We start from the raw sequence: 24,899 nt of genomic DNA on the forward strand, positions 1-24,899 counted from the left end.
AGAAGGTGCATAGGTTGGCCATGAAAGTGGTGACAAAAAAAAACACAGACATCAATATCAATTTTTTCCAAAGCATAGGGCAAGTTTATAGTATGGAGGGAAATTAATTTACAATGGAAAAAATGCTGGGAGCAGGAGAGGGTAAGCATTTATTTTCAATAACTAGCAGAGCGACAGATTCAGGAAAGAGCTGTCAGAGGAAAGGGTGGAAACGAAAGGATGATGTTACTATTGCTAGACTGAGAACTGGTCATACTTTCTTGAACAGTACTCTGGAAAGCATCAGGATGGACTATGTTTGGAATGTCCACAGCTAGAGACAGTGCAGCATGTCCTCGTGTAATGTAATAAATACTCCAGAGCAAGGCAAGAGCTTCTCTCAGAATTTAGACGAACAGGCCAGAAAGAAGTTTCTGTAGCAAGTATTTTAGAGATAGGGTCGAGTGGGAGGTGGAAGTGATGTTTTTTTTTAAATACAGGACACGTACTGGACTTATTGAGAGGATTTAGTACTGCTATAACGGACTGATGCAGAAGGTGGCAGCACTGCAACAATAAGGATGCCGGCTGCCGTTAAACACCATAGAAGAAGAAAAAGAACGCAGCGAGGCAGCGTCGTCCAGACTAGAACACATTTTAGGGTTTTTCTGAGTAAAAATGTCAACAAGCGATTTCTATTTGAGGTATTATGTTGGGCACAAAGGAAAGTTTGGGCACGAATTTTTAGAGTTCGAGTTCAGACCTGATGGTATGTTCGGTCCCCCAATAGTTCTGTTGTATTCGCTTTTGTGTATGTGTGTGAGCTAACTGGTTAGCGAGGCCGCAGCGGGCTTTGAATGGACCTAAAATACAACGCGCTACTTTATAAGTATAAGTTATGTGGACTGAGTCAGAGAGAGAATGATAGTAAATGAAGTTTTGTTTGCGTTTCACGCTGAATATTTATTTGCAGGTAAACTGAGGTACGCAAACAACAGCAACTACAAGAACGACGTCATGATCAGAAAAGAGGTAAGAATTTACGTCGCTCATCAAACCTCTTGTACTATATATAAGCTATAAACATTTCCACTATTAAAAAAATGTAACCAAAGAAAATTGAGGTTGCCTGTTTGTGGAGCTGGTGTTCCCGTATCTTGCGAGAGAAATAAATGACAGCTACAGACGGTTGCCCAGTTCCGGATCACCTTTTTAAAGTCCCTCTATACGGAGCCATAATGCAACTAAATATCCTTTATTGGGTATTGTTGTATTGGGCATAAGTCTGGATGGGGTAGCCCTTCTACTTAAAGTGTGAAGCCACATTATGTGTGGTGCAAATATTTGCCGGAAATGGATCACTTTGCCCGGTTCTGGATCACGACACTTTGGGGGCATTCCTAGCATCTGGCTGGAGCCCTTCTAATGCAGAATGATACACACTGTGCCTGAGAATGTGTTTTGAACACAAAATGATATAAATTATACTTATTAAATGAGAATTTACTTAGTTTCTTAAGGCACTATTATACGTTTTTACGAGCAAAAAATGAAGTGTGGAGGTGAGATTTCTCCCGAATTAAAAAGTAAAAGCCCCCACATTCATGCCCATTCATGATTTTGAGATGACCCCCAAAGTACACATGGCTCACAAGTACTGACACGAGGCTGCTGCTTCAGTGACCCACAACCGGCAAATTTTCGCGTCGGAGATAAATGCGTGCAGCAATTAAACAGCAAGACATAACACACGGACATTTTCTACCCAAGTAAGTAAGTATTTTCCCACTCTAGAACCAAAAACACCGAATGGCTAACTCACCTTTGCAACGTTTTAGAGATCGTTACTTTAAAACTTGCAGGAATGAGTCGGTTAGAAAAAGCGCGCACACCGCAGACACCAGACGTTTTGATTCCTCTGCTGATCACAAGGATGGCTGGATCCGGACGAGCTTGTGGTCGTTTGTCGACAAAACATCAATCTTTCCATTGGTACCAAGTATTAGCTTATTCGCACTGATTACGAGAAACTGCGGCACAGATACTACAGCAGTGATCCGGAACTGGCAATGATCCAGAACTGGGCAAGTGACTGTACGATCCTCAGCACATAAACTGTTTAGATTATTTCATTATGAATCTGACTCCTCTGCTTCCATGGGCAGCACATAGGGTTTTAAAACGGAATAGTCTGCACCATGTGTCATACTTAGTTTAGTATTACAGGGTAGTAACATATGTTATATGCCACTGAAGCCAACATTCAACACGGTCAAAACTATCCATCCATCCATCCATTTTCTTCCGCTTTATCCGGAGTCGGGTTGCGGGGGCAGCAGCTCAAGCAAAGCCGCCCAGACCTCCCGATCCACACACACACCTCCCCCAGCTCCTCCGGGGAGACATAGTCCCTCCAGCGTGTCATGGGTCTTCCCCGGGTCCTCCTCCCAATGGGACGTGCCCGGAACACCTCTCCAGCGAGGCGTCCAGGGGGCATCCGGAAAAGATGCCTGAGCCACCGGTCAAGACTAGTATTCCATTTATTAATACTATGTAATGTGGAGTTGTGTCAGGAAGGGGGTCCAGGGGGCATCCGGAAAAGATGCCTGAGCCACCGGTCAAGACTAGTATTCCATTTATTAATCCTATGTAATGTGGAGTTGTGTCAGGAAGGGCATCCGGCGTAAAACTTGTGCCAATTCAAGATGCAGATCCACCTCGAATTTACTGTGGCGACCCCAAGTACAAACAAGGGAGCAGCCGAAGGGACTTACTTACTTAATCCTATTAGCTCAATCAATAATTTGCATCACGAACTTTAACTTTTGACCCCTGTACATAATGAAATTGACTTTTGTCACAATTTTTGCCATTTTTACCCCATATCTTCATAGAATTCAGTCATAGATAGTCCAAACTATACCTTTTTGGTATCTTTATGATCAGACAAATAGTGAGAATTTTAAAATTTTGACCTCTGTGTAATTCTTCAATTGTCCCCTACCTTGGCTGCCCACTGAAAATTCATGAACACACTCATCAGTCCACAAAATATTCCTCCGTTTCTCTTTAGGCCAGTTGATGTGTTCTTTGGCAAATTGTAACCTCTTCTGCACGTCTTTTATTTAACAGAGGGACTTTGAGGGGGATTCTTGCAAATAAATTAGCTTCACACAGGTGTCTTCTAACTGTCACAGCACTTACAGGTAACTCCAGACTGTCTTTGATCATCTTGGAGCTGATCAATGGGTGAGCCTTTGCCATTCTGGTTATTCTTCTATCCATTTTGATGGTTGTTTTCCATTTTCTTCCACGCGTCTCTAGTTTTTTGTCCATTTTAAAGCATTGGAGATCATTGTAGATGAACAGCCTATAATTTTTTGCACCTGCGTATAAGTTTTCCTTTCACCAATCAACTTTTTAATCAAACTACGCTGTTTGTCTGAACAATGTCTTGAACGTCCCATTTTCCTCAGGCTTTCAAAGAGAAAGCATGTTCAACAGGTGCTGGCTTCATCCTTAAATAGGGGACACCTGATTCACACCTGTTTGTTCCACAAAATTGACGAACTCACTGACTGAATGCCACACTACTATTATTGTGAACATCCCCTTTTCTACTTTTTTTTTTTTTTTTTAACTAATAGCCCAATTTCATAGCCTTAAGAGTAGTGCTGGACGGTATGACCAAAAATGTATATCATGGTATTTTTCTAAATTATATCGGTTTCACGGTAAAGTAAGTCCCTTCGGCTGCTCCCTTGTTTGCACTTGGGGTCGCCACAGCAAATCCAAGGTGGATCTGCATGTTGAATTGGCACAAGTTTTACGCCGGATGCCCTTCCTGACGCAACTCCACATTACATGGAAAATTTAAGCAATGCTGTCTAATAATACTGCCTAAGGGAAGCATGTATAAAGTGAATAAAATTGTTCCTAGCACAGAACCTTGTGGAACTCCATAATTAACCTTAGTCTGTGAAGAAGATTCCCCATTACATGAACAAATTGTAATCTATTAGATAAATATGATTCAAACCACCGCAGCACAGTGCCTTTAATACCTATGGCATGCTCTAATCTCTGTAATAAAATTTTATGGTCAACAGTATCAAAAGCAGCACTGAGGTCTAACAGAACAAGCACAGAGATGAGTCCACTGTCTGAGGCCATAAGATCATTTGTAACCTTCACTAATGCTGTTTCTGTACTATGATTAATTCTAAAACCTGACTGAAACTCTTCAAATACACCATTCCTCTGCAGATGATCAGTTAGCTGTTTTACAACTACCCTTTCAAGAATTTTTGAGAGAAAAGGAAGGTTGGAGATTGGCCTATAATTAGCTAAGATAGCTGGGTCAAGTGATGGCTTTTTAAGTAATGGTTTAATTACTGCCACCTTAAAAGCCTGTGGTACATAGCCAACTAATAAAGATAGATTGATTATATTTAAGATCGAAGCATTAATTAATGGTAGGGCTTCTTTGAGCAGCCCGGTAGGAATGGGGTCTAATAGACATGTTGATGGTTTGGAGGAAGTAACTAATGAAAATAACTCAGACAGAACAATCAGAGAGAAAGAGTCTAACCAAATACCAGCATCACTGAAAGCAGCCAAAGAGAATGATATGTCTTTGGGATGGTTTTGAGTAATTTTTTGTCTAATAGTTAAAATTTTATTAGCAAAGAAAGTCATGAAGTCATTACTAGTTAAAGGAATACTTGGCTCAATAGAGCTCTGACTCTTTGTCAGCCTGGCTACAGTGCTGAAAAGAAACCTGGGGTTGTTCTTATTTTCTTCAATTAGTGATGAGTAGTAAGATGTCCTAGCTTTACGGAGGGCTTTTTTTATAGAGCAACAGACTCTTTTTCCAGGCTAAGTGAAGATCTTCTAAATTAGTGAGACGCGATTTCCTCTCCAACTTACGGGTTATCTGCTTTAAGCTGCGAGTTTGTGAGTTATACCACGGAGTCAGGCACTTCTGATTTAAGGCTCTCTTTTTCAGAGGAGCTACAGCATCCAAAGTTGTCCTCAATGAGGATGTAAAACTATTGACGAGATAATCTATCTCACTCACAGAGTTTAGGTAGCTACTCTGCCCTGTGTTGGTATATGGCATTGGAGAACATAAAGAAGGAATCATATCCTTAAACCTAGTTACAGTGCTTTCTGAAAGACTTCTACTGTAATGAAACTTATTCCCCACTGCTGGGTAGTCCATCAGAGTAAATGTAAATGTTATTAAGAAATGATCAGACAGAAGGGGGTTTTCAGGGAATACTGTTAAGTCTTCAATTTCCATACCATAAGTCAGAACAAGATATGGTATGATTAAAGTGGTGGGTGGACTCATTTACATTTTGAGCAAAGCCAATCGAGTGTAACAATAGATTAAATGCAGTGTTGAGGCTGTCATTCTCAGCATCTGTGTGGATGTTAAAATCGCCCACTATAATTATCTTATCTGAGCTAAGCACTAAGTCAGACAAAAGGTCCGAAAATTCACAGAGAAACTCACAGTAACGACCAGGTGGACGATAGATAACAACAAATAAAACTGTTTTTTGGGACTTCCAGTTTGGATGGACAAGACTAAGAGTCAAGCTTTCAAATGAATTAAAGCTCTGTCTGGGTTTTTGATTAATTAATAAGCTGGAGTGGAAGATTGCTGCTAATCCTCCGCCTCGGCCCATGCTACGAGTGTTCTGGCAGTTAGTGTGACTCGGGGGTATTGACTCATTTAAACTAACATATTCATCCTGCTGTAACCAGGTTTCTGTAAGGCAGAATAAATCAATATGTTGATCAATTATTATATCATTTACTAACAGAGACTTAGAAGAGAGAGATCTAATGTTTAATAGACCACATTTAACTGTTTTAATCTGTGGTGCAGTTGAAGGTGCTATATTATTTTTCTTTTTGAATTTTTATGCTTAAATATATTTTTGCTGGTTATTGGTGGTCTGGGAGCAGGCACCGTCTCTACGGGGATGGGGTAATGAGGGGATGGCAGGGGGAGAGAAGCTGCAGAGAGGTGTGTAAGACTACAGCTCTGCTTCCTGGTCCCAACCCTGGATAGTCACGGCTTGGAGGATTTAAGAAAATTGGCCAGATTTCTAGAAATGAGAGCTGCTCCATCCAAAGTGGGATGGATGCCGTCTCTCCTAACAAGACCAGGTTTTCCCCAGAAGCTTTGCCAATTATCTATGAAGCCCACCTCATTTTTTGGACACCACTCAGACAGCCAGCAATTCAAGGAGAACATGTGGCTAAACATGTCACTCCCGGTCCGATTGGGGAGAGGCCCAGAGAAAACTACAGAGTCCGACATTGTTTTTGCAAAGTTACATACCGATTCAATGTTAATTTTAGTGACCTCCGATTGGCGTAACCGGGTGTCATTACTGCCGACGTGAATTACAATCTTACCAAATTTACGCTTAGCCTTAGCCAGCAGTTTCAAATTTCCTTCAATGTCGCCTGCTCTGGCCCCCGGAAGACAATTGACTATGGTTGCTGGTGTCACTAACTTCACATTTCTCAAAACAGTCGCCAATAACCAGAGTTTGATCCTCGGCGGGTGTGTCGCTGAGTGGGGAAAAACGGTTAGAGATGTGAACGGGTTGGCGGTGTACACGGGGCTTCTGTTTAGGACTACGCTTCTTCCTCACAGTCACCCAGTCGGCCTGCTTTCTCGGCTGCTCGGGATCTGCCGGAGGGAAACTAACGGCGGTTAAGCTACCTTGGTCCGCACCGACTACAGGGGCCTGGCTAGCTGTAGGATTTTCCAAGGTGCGGAGCCGAGTCTCCAATTCGCCCAGCCTGGCCTCCAAAGCTACGAATAAGCTACACTTATTACAAGTACCATTACTGCTAAAGGAGGCCGAGGAATAACTAAACATTTCACACCCAGAGCAGAAAAGTGCGGGAGAGACAGGAGAAGCCGCCATGCTAAACCGGCTAAGAGCTAGTAGCTGCGCTAAGCTAGCGGATTCCTAAAAACACAGAAAGTCAATAATGTGTAAAGAATTTAGAGGTGATTCAGCAGAGGGAGGGAGGCACGTGAAGATTACACTGTGAAACAAATCGTTATCTAGTTAAGTAGATCAATCTAACTGCGCAGATTAAACAGCTAACAGATACAGCAAAACACCGTTGTGCTCCGGAACAGGAAGTGATACAATACCGCAGTGAGAGCCAACCACCAGTAGAGGCCGGTGAAGCTCTCAGAGTTCACAGAAGCAGTGAGAAGGTGAAAGAAACAAGGGGGGTATATTTAGAGAACAAACAATCTTTTCAATTGTAATAAAAGTGGTTTGACCACTAAAAACAGTTTGAGCCATGAAACATCAACATACCAAAACTATTAGATCAACCCCAAAGCTAGTGCACTATTATAATAGGGCAGCAGGTTGTGAAGAGTTGATAAATAACAAAATTTAATTTATGATATTTACATCATAATGAGCAGCCTATATACAACGCGCCATTGGAGAACACAGGCTCTATGCCCACTTACTGGCTGATTTAAAGGGTGCTGCCCCATCAGCAGTACATCACTTTTTCAAATGATCTGCAGAGTGCCATTGTGATACAGAAAACATGCGTTTGCCTGATACATTATGATCAACGCTAGGCAATTTATACACATCATGTACACTCTACACCTTTATTTTTAGAAAATGTGCAAATGTTTAGAAATACATGTACAAATTGCAAGAAAAGACAAAGCTTGATATTTTATCCAGTAAACTTTTAAAGTTTAATTTACAGCCTTCCAGTAAACTTTTAAAGTTTAATTTACAGCCTGTGATTGAAAGCTCTCTGCTAAGAGTGAAAACCTTCATTCCAAGAAGGAATAGGCTGTATTCTGATAAGTATTATATCATAGTGATTGTGTATAACTTTTATCAAAATTCATGTGGATTGACAGCGGCCAGCTGTTAAAGCTGAGAGATTTGTGCTGGAGTTCAACTGCCACTGAGGTACATATGGTTCAACTGTATGTATCAGATTATTAATATTGTTGTCTTAATATTAATGTTTTTGTTTGAAAATAGTACCAGGTTGTAGCCCATGTCATGGTGGTTCAGAATATGTAACTTTGGGGAGTTCACCTTTTGTAGTTTTAGAGCCTATTCCGGACAGACAGAAAGACAAAAGTAGCCATTTATGTATATAGATTATTTTAAACTTGTTTTATGGAACTGATAATGAGCGAAGGGGTAATGAACTACTTGTATGTAAGTCCCTTTGGCTGCTCTCTTGTTTGCACTCGGGGTCACCACAGCAAATCTAAGGTGGATCTGCATGTTGAATTGACACAGGTTTTACGCTGGGTGCCCTTCCTGACTCAACTCCACATTACATGGAGAAATGTGGCAGGGGTGGGATTTGAACCCGGAACCTTCTGCACTGAAACCAAGCGCATTAACCACTTGGCCACCACCCCTAATGAATTACTTGTATTAAAAAAAAAAGTTCTTTCAGCTTCTCCCGTTTTCCTCCGGGGTCGCCACAGCAGACCCGAGATGGATATGCATGTTGATTTGGCACAAGTTTTTCGCTGGGTGCCCTTCCTGACACAACTCCACGTAAGATGGAGAATGGGCAGGGGTGGGCTTGAACCAAGAACCTTCTGCTGTAGACCCAAATGGGTTTTGACTTTATTGTGACATCCCTATAAAATATGACCTGAATGAATAAATAATAAAACAGTGTTTACGTAAACTACAATAACCAAATATTCAGTCTGCCGCAAATTATGGAAGCCAGTATTCTCTCTCTCTCACACACACTCACTCACACACACACACACACACACACACAGCATAATGTTATCCTGATGTCGGTGCATCATTTTGCTCTTGAGGTTATAAAGTTCAACTATTATTTTGTGTGATGTACCCCCCCCCCCCCCCCCATTTATTATTATTTTTAAATAAACTAGGCGTACGTACACAAGAGTGTGATGGAGGAGCTGAAGAGGATCATTGATGACAGTGAGATCACCAAAGAAGACGACGCGTTATGGCCGCCTCCCGACAGAGTTGGCAGACAGGTCTGTTTTCCTTAGAAAAGTTAACTAGATTTTCCCTGTTTAAAGGTTCTCTATGTGACTTCACTAAATTTCTGCTGATTTTAATTCCATCATCAATGATAAATGTGGCTGAGTAGCTGACACATTAACTCACTGATCATTTACGTGATTTTTTTTTTAACCCCAACTTTTATAGGAACTAGAGATAGTCATCGGAGATGAACACATTTCATTCACAACGTCAAAAATTGGCTCTTTGATTGACGTCAACCAGTCAAAGTAAGTATTTTGTCTGGTGCTTATGTATCATTCCAGCCGGCCACATTCATTGAAACGTCTTTTTTTTTACTTCTTTCAGGGACCCTGAAGGCCTTCGTGTGTTCTATTACCTGGTTCAGGATCTGAAATGCCTGGTCTTCAGTCTCATTGGTCTACACTTCAAGATTAAGCCCATCTAAATTTATACTTTTATTTCCTTTAACCAGTTTGTTACCACATTTGTACATTTGCTTTTGACAAAACTGTTTATTTTAAATAAAAGCTCAAAGGTAAGAAGTCTATTTGATTAGTTATGTGGGAATGTTGCCTGTGATTGTTCGTGCTGTATAATTGAGGGAAGAATAAATGTGATCCAAGGTGACTTTATTTCAGAATGCATTCATTTACAACCAACAGAAATGCCACCTAATGATTTAACAAGTTGGTCAAATCGATTCTTTGTCAACATAAGCAAAATTCACAACTTGATAAAGCACTGCCTTTGCTTCTATTATGAGTCACAGAGAATAGTAACTTAGAAAAAAAAAAGAATATCTCAGCAGTTAGAGTTTACCCAAAAACCTTCAACTGGCACTTCACATTAAGACACAGCTATAGTGGTCAGAAAAATTGGCGCCCCAGGTTTAAGTATAGAATTTAAATTATGTTAAAAAATATGCCAAATATGAATGAAAACTGATCAACTGTTTCTTGAGATATTGCGCTAACCAGGGTTAGCCTTGAAATTGACCCCAAGCTCACCATAGTGACGTGTGTGTGTGTGTGTGTGTGTGTGGGGGGTCAACCAAGTACACCCTTATGCTAAATATGAATGAAATTGGTCAACTGGTTCTTGAGATATCACGGACATGCTGATTGCTGTATCCCCCCAATATTTCATACCAGGAATAAAAATTGTATACCGGATACTGTAATTGGTGCCTATGAAGACTTTACAGTAAATTAACACTTTCAACCAATTTTCTTGAGTCAGACTGAGAGTAAAGGGACTTTGGATTATGCAGTTTCTCCAGACAGACACCTATAATTCCAGTTAGGTTTCTTGGTGACTTCCGTCATTAGTCTTGCAGTTTTTGAGAAGTGCCTACACAGATTTACTGTAGAATCACACCGTATTTTCAATTTTGTACTTAAGTTGTAGTGCACCAATAAAGCTGAGAGTCTGTAACAGTGCAAAAATGGCTTGTAAAAAGATCCTTTTCCAGTTAAGAGTTGTAGACAAAATCAGTTATGGATCAATACGAATGACACTTTGTGTACACTGACTCACACGACAGTAATTACAGTACATCTGATTTTTGACATTCATGCCACACGCTTTCAGGATCTTACAGGATGGTGAGCTGCTCTTGCCCCTGCAGTATTTAGACCGCCTCCAAAAATCTTTATCTGTGATGTGAATAAATCATAATTTTATAATACAGAATAGATAAATAAGAAAACACAGATCTGTTCCTATTTTGTAAAACACTAATTATAGTCACCACATAATTAAACTGCATCCTTCAAGTATTCTTTATTTAGCTGAGTGGCTGTCCTTCCAACACAGAGAAAATGTCCTCTAAAGACTTATGTACACACTGCAGGAACTCGTGGACATTTCGAGCTGGGTAGCTCGACACGTTGCAGCCAATCCAGTCGTCATGAACACCGTAGCCAATGCCAAACCCGTCTGGTACCACCGGGGCAAAACCACCGAGGTTGACAGCTGGACTTGAGAGGGTGCTGGTAGAGAGGATATTGTGGTTGATGGCAGAGTATGCTGGGTCTGTGTAAAAGCTGTGCAGGGTCTGGCCAGCAGAATGAGCCAGGTACCGCAGGGCAAACAGATGGCGGTCAAAGCCTTGGCCTGGAGAAAAAATGCAGTTGGAAGTGTAAAGTGTCTGGGGTGGGATCACACCTGTAACTGCAGAGGTTACAGCAGGTGCAGAAATAGTTGATAGTACAGAAATCTGTAAGCTTATTGCCAATAATGGGCAGCTATTGTAAAAATCAAGTTTATCAGAAACAAGTTGAAAATTTGGTTTAATGCTCTTAACTGTGACAAGCTTATTTTTAAAGTTTGAAGTTACTTTAGGAGAAACATCTGGCTGTAACTCAAACAAGTTAGCACTGTTTTGGCCAGCTGACAAATGATAAAAAGTCCCTTCGGCTGTTCCCCTAGGTTCCACTCGGGGTCGATACAGCAAATCCGAGGTTGATCTGTTTGTTGATTTGGCACAAGTTTTACAACAGATGTCCTTCCTGATGTAACGCCACATTACATAGACAAATGTGGCAGGAGAGGGGTTTGAACCACCAACATTCTGGACTGAAACCAAGTGCAAGTGTATTTTTTTCCTCAAGATTTGTTTTTGCATAAGTTCATAACTTTTTGCATAAGTTCATCATAACTTTAGGATAAATTACTTATTATGAATTTAATTTTCAAAGTGGCACTAATGACAACACTCATACTAAACATAATGTTGCTTGCATAGACTGATTTTGGAGATCAAGCAATAATTGCAGATGGGCTTTCTGAGGTCCCAGATAGCTTTTCTGATTTCCTTTTCTAACTTTCAAAATTTAGTAAATTAGCAGATGGTCCACTGATACTTATGTGTAGACACTAGTCCCTAGAGGCATCTATTTTTGATTTCAAATGTGTGCAAATGCAGTCCCAGAAAATTCTGAATGTGACAAACAAGAAACAGGTGTTGTAAACAAGTCAATGCTGCTAAAAATACAAACTTGCAGAAACAAAGATACTATTCTGACATGGTTTTGCACATAAGACTGGCATAGCATGTTTGAAGTACACACATATGTCAGAAGGTGGGGGGGGGGATACCATATTCTGTCCCCCCTGGTTGAAAAGGTGGGGGGGACATGTCCCCCCTATCCCCCACCAAATTGCGCCCATGGTAGATGATGGAATCCCGAAATTCCTTGCAATTGAACGTTGAGAAACATTGTTCTTAAACTGTTGGAGTATTTTTTCACACAGTTGTTCACAAAGTGGTGATCCTCGCCCCATCTTTACTCGTGAATGGCTGAGTCTTTTGGGGATGCTCCTTTTATACCCAATCATGACACTCACCTGTTTCCAACTGGGTGTTCTTTGAGCATTCATCAACTTTTGCAGTCTTTTGTTGCCCTGTCCCAACTTTTTTGAAATGTGTTGCAGGCATCCATTTCAAAATGAGCAAATATTTGCACAAAAACAACAAAGTGATCATTAAATATCTTGTCTTTGTGGTGTATTCCATTGAATATAGGTTGAAGAGGATTTGCAAATCATTGTATTCTGTTTTTATTTACATTTTACACAACGTCCCAACTTCACCGGAATTGGGGTTGTGTATATATATATATATATATATATATATATATACTCGTGTATATATATATATATATATATATATATATATACACTCACTCAACAAAAATATAAACGCAACACTTTTGGTTTTGCTCCCATTTTGTATGAGATGAACTCAAAGATCTGAAACTTTTTCCACATACACAATATCACCATTTCCCTCAAATATTGTTCATAAACCAGTCTAAATCTGTGATAGTGAGCACTTCTCCTTTGCTGAGATAATCCATGCCACCTCACAGGTGTGCCATATCAAGATGCTGATTAGACACCATGATTAGTGCACAGGTGTGCCTTAGACTGCCCACAATAAAAGGCCACTCTGAAAGGTGCAGTTTTATCACACAGCACAATGCCACAGATGTCGCAAGATTTGAGGGAGCATGCAATTGGCATGCTGAGAGCAGGAATGTCAACCAGAGCTGTTGCTCGTGTATTGAAAGTTCATTTCTCTACCATAAGCCATCTCCAAAGGCGTTTCAGAGAATTTGGCAGTACATCCAACCAGCCTCACAATCGCAGACCACATGTAACCACACCAGCCCAGGACCTCCACATCCAGCATGTTCACCTCCAAGATCATCTGAGACCAGCCAGTCGGACAGCTGCTGAAACAATCAGTTTGCATAACCAAAGAATTTCTGCACAAACTGTCAGAAACCGTCTCAGGGAAGCTCATCTGCATGCTCGTCGTCCTCATCGGGGTCTCGACCTGACTCCAGTTCGTCGTCGTAACCGACTTGAGTGGGCAAATGCTCATATTCGCTGGCGTCTGGCACGTTGGAGAGGTGTTCCCTTCACGGATGAATCCCGGTTCACACTGTTCAGGGCAGATGGCAGACAGCGTGTGTGGCGTCGTGTGGGTGAGCGGTTTTCTGATATCAATGTTGTGGATCGAGTGGCCCATGGTGGCGGTGGGGTTATGGTATGGGCAGGCGTCTGTTATGGATGAAGAACACAGGTGCATTTTATTGATGGCATTTTGAATGCACAGAGATACCGTGACAAGATCCTGAGGCCCATTGTTGTGCCATACATCCAAGAACATCACCTCATGTTGCAGCAGGATAATGCACGGCCCCATGTTGCAAGGATCTGTACACAATTCTTGGAAGCTGAAAATGTCCCAGTTCTTGCATGGCCGGCATACTCACCGGACATGTCACCCATTGAGCATGTTTGGGATGCTCTGGACCGGCGTATACGACAGCGTGTACCAGTTCCTGCCAATATCCAGCAACTTCGCACAGCCATCGAAGAGGAGTGGACCAACATTCCACAGCCCACAATTGACAACCTGATCAACTCTATGCGAAGGAGATGTGTTGCACTGCAAGAGGTAAATGGTGGTCACACCAGATACTGACTGGTATCCCCCCCCAAATAAACAAAACTGCACCTTTCAGAGTGGCCTTTTATTGTGGACAGTCTAAGGCACACCTGTGCACTAATCATGGTGTCTAATCAGCATCTTGATATGGCACACCTGTGAGGTGGGATGGATTATCTCAGCAAAGGTGAAGTGCTCACTATCACAGATTTAGACTGGTTTGTGAACAATATTTGAGGGAAATGGTGATATTGTGTATGAGGAAAAAGTTTTAGATCTTTGAGTTCATCTCATACAAAATGTGAGCAAAACCAAAAGTGTTGCGTTTATATTTTTGTTGAGTGTATACACACACACACTATATTGGTAACTACTTTTCTATTAGTTGAGCTAATAGAAGTGACATATGTTACCCTGTAACGTGATAACTAGTAGTTTGGACACATGGTCCAAACTATTTCTTTTTAAAAGCGTATTAACAACCAATAATTTGCATCACGTTTTACCAAAATTAGAGCAACTTTAACTTTTGACCCCTGTACAAACTGAAACTGACCTTTGTCACCATTCTTGTTGTTTTTACCCCATAACTCAATAGAATTCATTCACAGATAGTCCAAACTATACCTTTTTTTGAATCTTTATGATCAGACAAATAATGTGGTATAGTTTTCAATATGATTGGATCTTTTAATTTTGACCCCTGTAATTCTTCAACTGACCCCGACCTGGCTGCCTATTGAAAATTCAAGTGGCTAATAATTTTTTTTTTTTCTTTTCAAAAGAGCAATATCTAATTAGTATTTGTGCTGAATTTGATGCTTGTATCACCATTTTCAGGATTTCACTGTAAATATTCTCTTATCTGCTGCACTAATGGAGGAAAGGAGCAAATTTAAGCACCCTGGAAGTTCAGGTAATTGACATAAAATGGGGAACACTGTTTCCATTCCAAGCTTTTATCTGGCAAGATGTGCCTCAGCCACACAACTATCTGAATGCTGCTCAAGACAACAGTGATGTTGTCTTGAGCATGGAAGAAAAACTGGTCTTAAGGCAGGTTCTTGAAAAATATGAATGAAATCCACATCTTGCAATATTATAGATAAAATACCGACTGAACATGTCCATACAAACCTTTGTCAGTGTTTGCCCAATATTTTAGAGATATTCACAAAGACAGACAGGCAAACGTATAACTGCTGCTCTACTCTGGTGATTGATGGCCAGTGTTGTGGAAAGTAACTGACAAGTTACTTTATACAGGTGCTTTATGCAGTTACTTCATTAGCAGCTTTATGCAATTACTTTATTAGAATCTGCAGAAAACGTGCAACTAATAAGTAATGTAACTAATAAGGTAACGAGTAATCTAACTTGGTTACTCGTAAGATTGAGCAATCAGAAAAGTAACTAATCAGCAAAGTAACTAATAGTTACTTTTCTGAGTACTAAATCTTAAAAATAACCAAATTAGATTATGAGTAACTTTATTAATTACATTCAGCAGCTGCCGACAAGGTGTCCGCAGCTGCTAATGAAGTAAAAGTAAGAAGTAACTGTAAAATATAACTGTATAGATTAACTAATGAAGTAACTTTCCAAAGTTACTTTCCCCAACACTGTTGATGGAAGTGTAATACCCACCCATAGCTGCTTCTTTGGTGAGCTGCCCGTGGTATTTAGAACATTCGTTGAGCATGGCTCGAAGCTGCTCCAAGTTGTGCTGGCCTCGCTGGTAAACAAAAGCCTGTGAGCAGAGTTTGGTGTGCACGGTGGCTGGCCGGATGGTCTCTGTGCGGCCATGTTTGAATGCCGCAGTGCTGCAGGACTCATACGTGGCTACTGTTTGTCCATACTGCCTCAGGAAGCCCATCTGAAAAGCTAGCTGGACTATAGCATCAGGACTCAAGTTGTTCTTCTTTAACTGTTCCTTGCCCCCCTTCTTGAACTCCAGTGCATCAATGGTGAGTTTTGCTACAGCTGAATCAAAGTGCTCTTTGGCTGTTTTTATGCCCGCCTCCAGCTCGCTGGTCAGCTTGAACTGGAGTCTGCGCACAGCAGAGGCTGAATCGGCAGTGGTGTCAGATCCCGGGCTTACCAGCGGCTGCTCTGTGGCGTCTTTGAAGACCTCATTCTGAAAGCGGAGCACTGCGACACCGTCGCCCCAAGAGTGCTCAAAATTAATAGCTGCATGTCCAGTTTTGGCTAGTATAATGCTGAAGGACTTGTCGTACCAGCGGTTGCAGCCATCGCCGTGCAGCATGTTGTGGGAGACATGAATATGGTCCTGCATGCTCTCATCATCGAGGCACACACAAAACAGGGCGCTATCCACAGTTCGTAAATCCTCTCCGTTCCCAGCAGCTATCAGCTTCTCCCTCAAGCCGGCCCACACATCCCTGTTTTCACTGGTCAGGACCCCGAGAGGAAAGGTGGGCGCTGGTGTTGGGTCAGATAAAATGTATTTCAAGTGGGACTGGATCTCTGCAGGCTTTACCAGATTCCCATCCTGGTTCACAATGTCAAACACGTATATGTTTCCCTTTCTCATGACGAGGAGATGCCGTCCATTCTCATCTGTGAAAAGCTCATCTTTCCCAGGTTTGGGGATGCGAGTGGAGTTGAAGAGGCGAAAGTACTGAGACATGTCCAGGGGATATGCATTTACCATGTAGGCTCCAAACCAAGACAGCGACGAGGGGACCCAGCGAATGAATCGCCTGAATGCGTCTGTGTCACTCTTTGTAGGGTTGAGATGGAAAACCTCTGGTGCCAGTAGTCCAGCTCGCAGTGTTTTCATAAAGCGTACTGCTGAACACACCATATTGGTTGCCCGTATGAGTTGGTCATTGTACTCTGGCTTTGGATCAGGCTTGAAGGACATGAAGGGGTTGAAGTTCAGCACCACCGAGTCACGTGCAGAAAGGTACATGTCAAACCAAGGTCCTGAAAGATAGCATCCATTAGTGATCATATTCATTCAACTGGCCACACATTACATGACACATCATACTGCCACACCACAAACAAACATGTACATTACTACAAGGCACACGAGATACAATTTCTATTCACGATTTAATTCATTAGTTCACATATTGATGAGTTTGTTTGCACATGGTATCTGTTCTGTGCTGTGCCATGGTACGTGAGCACGCAGTGTGCCAACTTCAGAGAGCAAATTCCCACGAGGGACATTGTTGTTGCATATTTATGTGCATAACAACAAACACAGAAATACATTTGAGCACAGAACAGATTTTTGTTTGCTCAGAGATGTGTGTACATTGAGACCATCAGCACAACAAAGCAGCCTTTTGGCCATGTGCACCAGCAAGTTTATTTATCTCATGCACAATTTAATCAAACTGTGAGCATAGTTATATGACATCCACACAATAAGATTTTGAGAGCTATTTAATTTTTTTAATGTCTTTTTTAGTTGTTCTGTTCTAACCTATGGGTGTGTCCTGGATACTTTCATGTGCACATCTTAGATGTCAGATCCTTTCAAGGTATACAGCTATTTCTTTATTAATGCAGTTACTCCACAAACAGTGCAATATGGGATATGTTTCTTTCAAGCCTTAACACATATTCATATTGCATCACTGTATAGTGTATATCCAGCTTCAGACATCTCTCATGCTGATAATCATCAAAAGCGCAGAGCCACCTGAGATGTAGCTTGTGTGCTTATTATTTTTATCTTGTGCTACCAGCTCCTCCTGCAGCTGTTTCCCCGCACCACTCTGGAAGTCTGCTGCAAGCTTCTCTGTTGTTCTGAGGCCACATCAGACAAAAACAAACAAGAAGATTGTTGCAGGTATAAGTCGGATCAATATGATTTGTTCAACAAATTTTCAAGCAATGAAATTAAAACATTTAATTTTTGAAACCTACCTGAACTGATCATCATCCAAAAGAGGCCTCTGAGCAGCCAAATATCTCCTGATTGTATTCTCCAGTTTTGGTATGGGTAGCCTAAACAACATACACAGGATTACCCAAAAACAAAATTAATGTTTTGGAAGTGCCTTTAGGTGTGGGCCAGTGAAGGCTCCCCTCGTATCTCTGTATGACTCATATTTCTCATTCTCAATGAGCAGAGTGGTTATCTTCCAACCAGTCATCAGTGGTTCAAATCCCTGCTACTTTGTGTGTTGATGTGTTACTTAAGTTCTCTCTGACTGCTGTTGAATTCTGCTTTCAAAACATGAAAAGGACTGTGGAGAAACAGACTTAAGGCACACTTGCACAAATTTGATCCCCGCACTGCCCCACAGTTTGTCCCGCTTGACGCCACGCTATATAAAATAAAGCATGTGCCATATCATTTCGTAGCCGATGAAGCATTAGCTCTCAGAACTTGGCTGATGGAAACCATTCTCTCAGCACTCCCAGTACATTTGGAATCTTGTCTCAAAGGTAATATTTTGTAATGGATTGGTAAAACAGTTGCATTTTCATTCCTTCTCATGAGTTAGATGATGTATCTGTAATGTTATGTTTATTATACGTAGATGTAATATGTTATAGTGTCTCCATTTCCAGAAGTAATTGGACAAACTAAGGCATTATTGTGAATACAAACCATAACTTTTACAGCCTTAAACAACTCAGGGGAAGATTAATTATACATTAGAGGACGCCAATGGGAGCAATATTTGTTTTATGCATTTTTGTACATGTACTATTATTGCCAAATTATTCTAATCTAATTTAATGAATATTTCCAGGTCACTAAATATGTCTCGGACTTTGTTACGCTACATTTCTTATGAGGGGGAACTTCTTACCCATTAAATGTGAGAGGAGTTGTAAAAACAGGCCACAGTGTTACTTTATGCTCAGCAGAAAAATACTGTCAATTGCCTTTTACAACCTCATTTTTTGTTAAACTGGCTGTACAACCAGTGACACAATACCCTTTTGGCACACAGTAAAACTCACCTAAACCATCACTGTATAAATCGGATACTCGCACTCACTGGACAAAAGCAGATGTTCCAATGTTTTTGTATGGTTTTCCATGTAATAAACATTGTATATACCGGATTTTGTATAACGGATTTTCACTCACATCAGACAAAACGTCCTGTCCGATCAAAACATCTTCCATTAAAAACCCCTCACATCTACTGGACAGAGCAGTCTGGATGTGCCCAGTAACACAGGTACAAAATGAAGTTCAGCAATGACACTCACAGATTCAAGGAAAGTGGGTGCCGTATTTCCTTGATTAAAAGCCTGGGCATTTATTTTTTTCAAACCATGCTCAGACCTGGCATCTAAACAAGGCAGGGCGTAATTCAAGGCTGGCAATTATTAACAAAATACTGCTTGCTGCCTGCACTGTAATATGGTGTTAAGCTTCACACAGAAATCCCTGAGTGTGACGGACCAAAGACAACCCTCCGCGTGGCTGCAAACCCTTCCCGTAGCCTGAAATGCACCTGTTAAACAATGGAGACCACAAAGGCTGTGATTGCTAAATTTTCCAGTTTCACTCCTTCCTCTCCCATCATATTTTAATAGTTTTTGCAGTGTGCCCATAGATTACATTTTGATTATGGATCAAATAGAAGGCCTGGTAGAAAAATCCACAAATATGACCAACTTTACAACACAGAGTGGGAAACAGGCGCTCAAATGACCTGCAAGTCATGGAGGGAGTACATAATGGTAATGTTGGTTTCGAGGCTGATGATTGCATAAAGAAGTGGAGCTTGTTGAGGGACAAATTGGTCCAGAAAAAGCCACTGTTCCTGTGGTAAATTGCATTAAGACACCCACCAATGTGACAGAGAACTTTAAAAAGGGTCACGTGCACGTTGACGTCATTGCATGGCCACGGAGTTACAGAGATGTAGAAGCATAAATCAGGCTTTAGGATTTTAAGGTACAGCGGAGGATAAAACAAAGAGTGGCTCGACCAAATGTAATCCTTTTAATGAACATAATATCCGGTGCTTGATTAAGGCAGGCGCCTATTTTTTTCCAGACGAAGTTCTGACCCGGTCATTAAATGAGGCAGGTCCCTATTCAAAGTCAGGCGTTTAATCAAGGAAATACGTAAGCCTAACTGGTGCTGGGGATTCCACGGAGATCATTCTGCACCTCTTGATTGTAATTAATCCGTTACATACATATAGCAGATTTTGCCTATTTTATACATATAGTGAATTTAGATTATAACAAAAATTTGCTGGTCCACCTGAATCCATTATATACAGGTTTTACTGAATATTTACAGTACACTTCACCCCACTTTCACCTAGTCTAATATGGCAGCTGTGTTATTGCAGGTCACATGACCACTGAACGGGATGTCCGACTTCCTCCATCAATGCCAGACAGTCAGATGGTAACCATTCCTGAAACCCTGGCCACATATTTAACATTTAGTGTTAAATCCAACAAGCTGCAGAGGCCACTATGATTACCAACAAGACTTCATAAGCACCTGTATTTATTATCATATTATTCCATGTTAAACGATGCTAACATGACCCAAAACAGGAGGTTCACAGACCTTCACTTGTGTCCATCACAATTTCACATCAGGAAATTCAGTAGAGTTATGCACCATTTACAATGGACTGAGACCTATATAAGACCTACAAGATCATGACATTTTGCCAACTCTCACAAGTCTTGGCAGGTCTCTGTTGTGATCTGTTATTTGCGTTTACACCAAGCTTGCACTGCGACTGAATTGTGCGAGTGAAGAATATGTTGATATACGTGATCACTGATGCAACCCCATGCATAGTCAAGTGAGAGTCTTTTACGACCAACATGATCACCTTGAGACGTGAGAGTTTATTGAGTCTGATTATGAGGCCCATGTATCTGTTAACTGGTTGCACAACTTGTGCGAGTGTTTTAAACAGTTCAATACACTTGCACACCTGTTGGAGAGTGATGGCGACCAAGAGGGATCTTTTTCCGACCACGGAGACCCCATTGAGACCAGCCTACAACCCCAGCGGGAGTCAGTGAGAGTGACGGTGAGCAGAGGCTGTTTTTCCAATCGCAACTCGGTCATGAACTCGGGTGTAAACGGGGTCTTACTGACAGAAAATTTGCAGACCCAGTCCCAATCCTATTGACCAAACCAGGTGTTACTACCTAGGTATACGCTCTTTTTAATCATGTCATCCCACCTGGTTCATAGTGAAGTCACCCCACTGCAAACTCGCCCCAGGTGAAGTCACCCCACTCTAGTAATTCTGTTATGTTCGTGTAATAAATTATTTATACACACCAGCAGCATAATACACTGTTCTTACTCAAGTTTTGCTAGTGAGATGATGTTATAAGGTCGGGGAATGTAATTGTCAGGTAAAAAGCCCAATGATGGGAGAAGCAGGAAGCACTGCCCATTTCTATACATCACACTGGCACATCCCTGGCTTTCGTTTAGCTTTTCTGTATGTAAATCCCATTTCCTTTACGCGGTTTCTTACAGTTCGGTCACAGATGTTGACTCCAGTTTCCTCCCATTCGTTCATTTGTTTTGTTGTGCATTTTCGATTTTTAAGACATATTGCTTTAAGTTTTCTGTCTTGACGCTTTGATGTCTTCCTTGGTCTACCAGTATGTTTGCCTTTAACAACCTTCCCATGTTGTTTGTATTTGGTCCAGATTTTAGACACAGCTGACTGAACAACCAACATCTTTTGCAACACTGCGTGATGATTTACCCTCTTTTAAGAGTTTGATAATCCTCTCCTTTGTTTCAATTGACATCTCTCGTGTTGGAGCCATGATTCATGTCAGTCCACTTGGTGCAACAGCTCTCCAAGGTGTGATCACTCCTTTTTAGATGCAGACTAACGAGCAGATCTGATTTGATGCAAGTGTTAGTTTTGGGGATGAAAATTTACAGGGTGATTCCATAATTTATTCCTCAGAATTGAGTGAGTCCATATTTTTTTCCCTCTGCTTGGTCTAAAAAAATAACCGTTACTGACTGCCACAATTTTTTTTTCCTGATTTCTTATAGTGTTTCTTAAAGCCAGAAAGTTGCCATTTGAAATGACTTTAGTTTTGTGTCATGTCTGTGATCTGCTTTTTTTCTACAAAATTAAACAACTGAATGAACATCCTCCGAGGCCGGTGATTCCATAATTATTGCCAGGGGTTGTAGTCATTCTTCATTATTACTGTTTTTTTTTAAAGCATGGATAGATGCAGTGGGGTGACGTCACCTGAGGCGAGTTTGCAGTGGGGTGACTTCACTCCCTACCACCTCGCCTAATAGCTAATGTATTTTACAGAGGATGGACGAAGTTACTGGCAAGTCATCAATCTGCAAGTCCCATGTCAAGTCTCAAGTCAGCTTGCAAACAATTGGTGGTTATGACATGAGACTTGACTTGAGAGTGTCTTGATGGTGACTTTGTCCCACCTCTGGTATTTTTGCAGTCATATTAGTTTAACATTACAATCAAATCATCAGCACTTTAAGTTACTGCAGTGTTAAGAAATATTTTCACTTATCTTCTTACCTGGGTAAACTCTTCTGGTAATGCATGGTCGGAACAATACTTTGGTGTAAATACTCTGAAGAAGAACCCTCTTTGGTGCTGTAATATCGTTTATCAAAACCCAAAGTCACCGTTCTTAAACGAATTAAACTCCCAGATTTCTTCAGAGAGGCGACCCGTTGCATTGAAAGCAGACTGGCCATCGCACCAGCGAGCAAAACCAAGGTATTTCATCGAGAACGAGCAGAAAATTAGCTAAAAGACAACCAGCTACCTAGCTTAGCCACATTAGCAGACAAGAAAACACCGCATACGGTTTCGTAAATATAGTTAAATCACAGAGGAAAAACACACAACAAATCAAACCGACACCAGGAAGTACCAAAGCTGTTCCGCACAGTACGCCAAATCACGAATGTGAAGTATTCCGTATCTGAACCTGGACCGCATCGGAATTCCGCTATTGTGCAAAATATTCGAAAGTGCGCAAAGCTGTGGTCCGGAAGCAGAAGTTTTATTTATTTATTTATTTTTAGATATAAATTTCAAAACTTTTTATGCATTCAGAAAAATACATCTTGCACTTTATTCTATCGCTAAACCGAAACCTTTAAAAAATAAAGCAATTTGCAAAGTGGCCGGGCAACTGAGACTCGTTCCGATACTAGAGGTGGCAGCGCGCTTACGAAAAAAGCGGTTTGTTTCGGAAGAGCGCAAAAAATTCCACTTTCGTCCAGTGTCACACACCGATGTTGTAAAACTTCTTCTTAGACGCCTGACAGAGTGCAACTAACACAGCCACCTACTGTACAGGAGTGTGAAGCGGGACTGGGGGTATATTTCTTAATAATAATAATAATAATAATAAATTATCTTTAAAAAAGAGAGCCTTAATAATATCTCTCTTACTACATCTAAATATCTCCTACATCTTTTTTTGAACATGTTAAACATAAACCCTCTCATTATATGCCTGTTTAGGGTTTTGCCAGAATGTGTAAGATCCCTTCACAAAGGTAAACACTTCAGACTTGACTCTGGGATAAAGTACAGATGTCCCACCACTGAAATACACTCAACAAAAATATAAACGCAACACTTTTGGTTTTGCTCCCATTTTGTATGAGATGAACTCAAAGATCTAAAACTTTTTCCACATACACAATATCACCATTTCCCTCAAATATTGTTCACAAACCAGTCTAAATCTGTGATAGTGAGCACTTCTCCTTTGCTGAGATAATCCATCCCACCTCACAGGTGTGCCATATCAAGATGCTGATTAGACACCATGATTAGTGCACAGGCGTCTGTTATGGATGAAGAACACCGGTGCATTTTATTGATGGCATTTTGAATGCACAGAGATACCGTGACGAGATCCTGAGGCCCATTGTTGTGCCATACATCCAAGAACATCACCTCATGTTGCAGCAGGATAATGCACGGCCCCATGTTGCAAGGATCTATACACAATCCTTGGAAGCTGAAAATGTCCCAGTTCTTGCATGGCCGGCATACTCACCGGACATGTCACCCATTGAGCATGTTTGGGATGCTCTGGACCGGCGTATACGACAGCGTGTACCAGTTCCTGCCAACATCCAGCAACTTCGCACAGCCATTGAAGAGGAGTGGACCAACATTCCACAGGCCACAACTGACAACCTGATCAACTCTATGCGAAGGAGATGTGTTGCACTGCATGAGGCAAATGGTGGTCACACCAGATACTGACTGGTATCCCCCCCCAATAAAACAATTGTGCTGTGTGATAAAACTGCACCTTTCAGAGTGGCCTTTTATTGTGGACAGTCTAAGGCACACCTGTGCACTAATCATGGTGTCTAATCAGCATCTTGGTATGGCACACCTGTGAGGTGGGATGGATTATCTCAGCAAAGGAGAAGTGCTCACTATCACAGATTTAGACTGGTTTGTGAACAATATTTGAGGGAAATGGTGATATTGTGTATGTGGAAAAAGTTTTAGATCTTTGAGTTCATCTCATACAAAATGGGAGCAAAACAAAAAGTGTTGCGTTTATATTTTTGTTGAGTGTATTTGCTCTATCTTCTGTTTTTCCTGATTATTTTGTTGTTGTTAGATTTGCATTATCATTATCATGGTATCTCAGCAGTGACATTCATGTCTCCAGGTCATCAAAATTTGAGACCAAGAGATGCCTGGTAAGATCTTATGAAGTCATGACTTCAGTGGACAGAGGTGTTTGGTTTTGTCAATATGTCTGCAGGAAAATGAAGGTTCACGTTTTTTGGGTCCTTGTGCTTCCTGTCTTACTGTATGGTAAGACTTGGCCCGTGAGCAACGGTGACAACTAGATGTCTTTGGTACAGTGTTTCTCTGAAGGATCCTTGAGTACTGCTGGAATGACTTTATGTC

The 24,899-nt window shown here is 41.2% G+C and overlaps 2 protein-coding genes across 2 annotated transcripts; one reads left to right on the forward strand and one right to left on the reverse strand.

Annotated features, from left to right (window-relative positions):
• The first annotated feature begins 568 nt into the window (after positions 1 to 568).
• magoh (mago homolog, exon junction complex subunit) lies at positions 569 to 9,577 on the forward strand. Its single transcript, XM_034180325.1, has 5 exons — positions 569 to 748; positions 953 to 1,011; positions 8,936 to 9,046; positions 9,222 to 9,304; positions 9,384 to 9,577. Exons 1-5 carry the CDS (start codon positions 658 to 660, stop codon positions 9,481 to 9,483), a joined length of 444 nt encoding a protein of 147 aa, XP_034036216.1. The 5' UTR covers positions 569 to 657; the 3' UTR covers positions 9,484 to 9,577.
• cpt2 (carnitine palmitoyltransferase 2) lies at positions 9,501 to 23,220 on the reverse strand. The gene is made up of 5 exons (XM_034180321.1): positions 22,518 to 23,220; positions 17,905 to 17,985; positions 17,678 to 17,784; positions 15,646 to 16,947; positions 9,501 to 11,153 (listed from the first exon to the last, which is right to left on the reverse strand). Exons 1-5 carry the CDS (start codon positions 22,697 to 22,699, stop codon positions 10,825 to 10,827), a joined length of 2,001 nt encoding a protein of 666 aa, XP_034036212.1. The 5' UTR covers positions 22,700 to 23,220; the 3' UTR covers positions 9,501 to 10,824.
• Between the last annotated feature and the right edge of the window lie 1,679 nt (positions 23,221 to 24,899).

This window comes from Thalassophryne amazonica, chromosome 10 (assembly GCF_902500255.1).
Source record: "Thalassophryne amazonica chromosome 10, fThaAma1.1, whole genome shotgun sequence".
Classification (NCBI taxonomy): domain Eukaryota; kingdom Metazoa; phylum Chordata; class Actinopteri; order Batrachoidiformes; family Batrachoididae; genus Thalassophryne; species Thalassophryne amazonica.

Coding starts and splice junctions, on each gene's coding strand:
- magoh (XM_034180325.1), top strand. CDS start 658: ATGTCAACAAGCGATTTCTATTTGAGGTATTATGTTGGGCACAAAGGA. Junction 749..952: donor GTTCGAGTTCAGACCTGATG/GTATGTTCGGTC, acceptor ATTTATTTGCAG/GTAAACTGAGGTACGCAAAC. Junction 9,305..9,383: donor ATTGACGTCAACCAGTCAAA/GTAAGTATTTTG, acceptor TACTTCTTTCAG/GGACCCTGAAGGCCTTCGTG.
- cpt2 (XM_034180321.1), bottom strand. CDS start 22,699: ATGGCCAGTCTGCTTTCAATGCAACGGGTCGCCTCTCTGAAGAAATCT. Junction 17,986..22,517: donor TACCAGAAGAGTTTACCCAG/GTAAGAAGATAA, acceptor TATGTTGTTTAG/GCTACCCATACCAAAACTGG. Junction 16,948..17,677: donor GCACACAAGCTACATCTCAG/GTGGCTCTGCGC, acceptor GCTATCTTTCAG/GACCTTGGTTTGACATGTAC.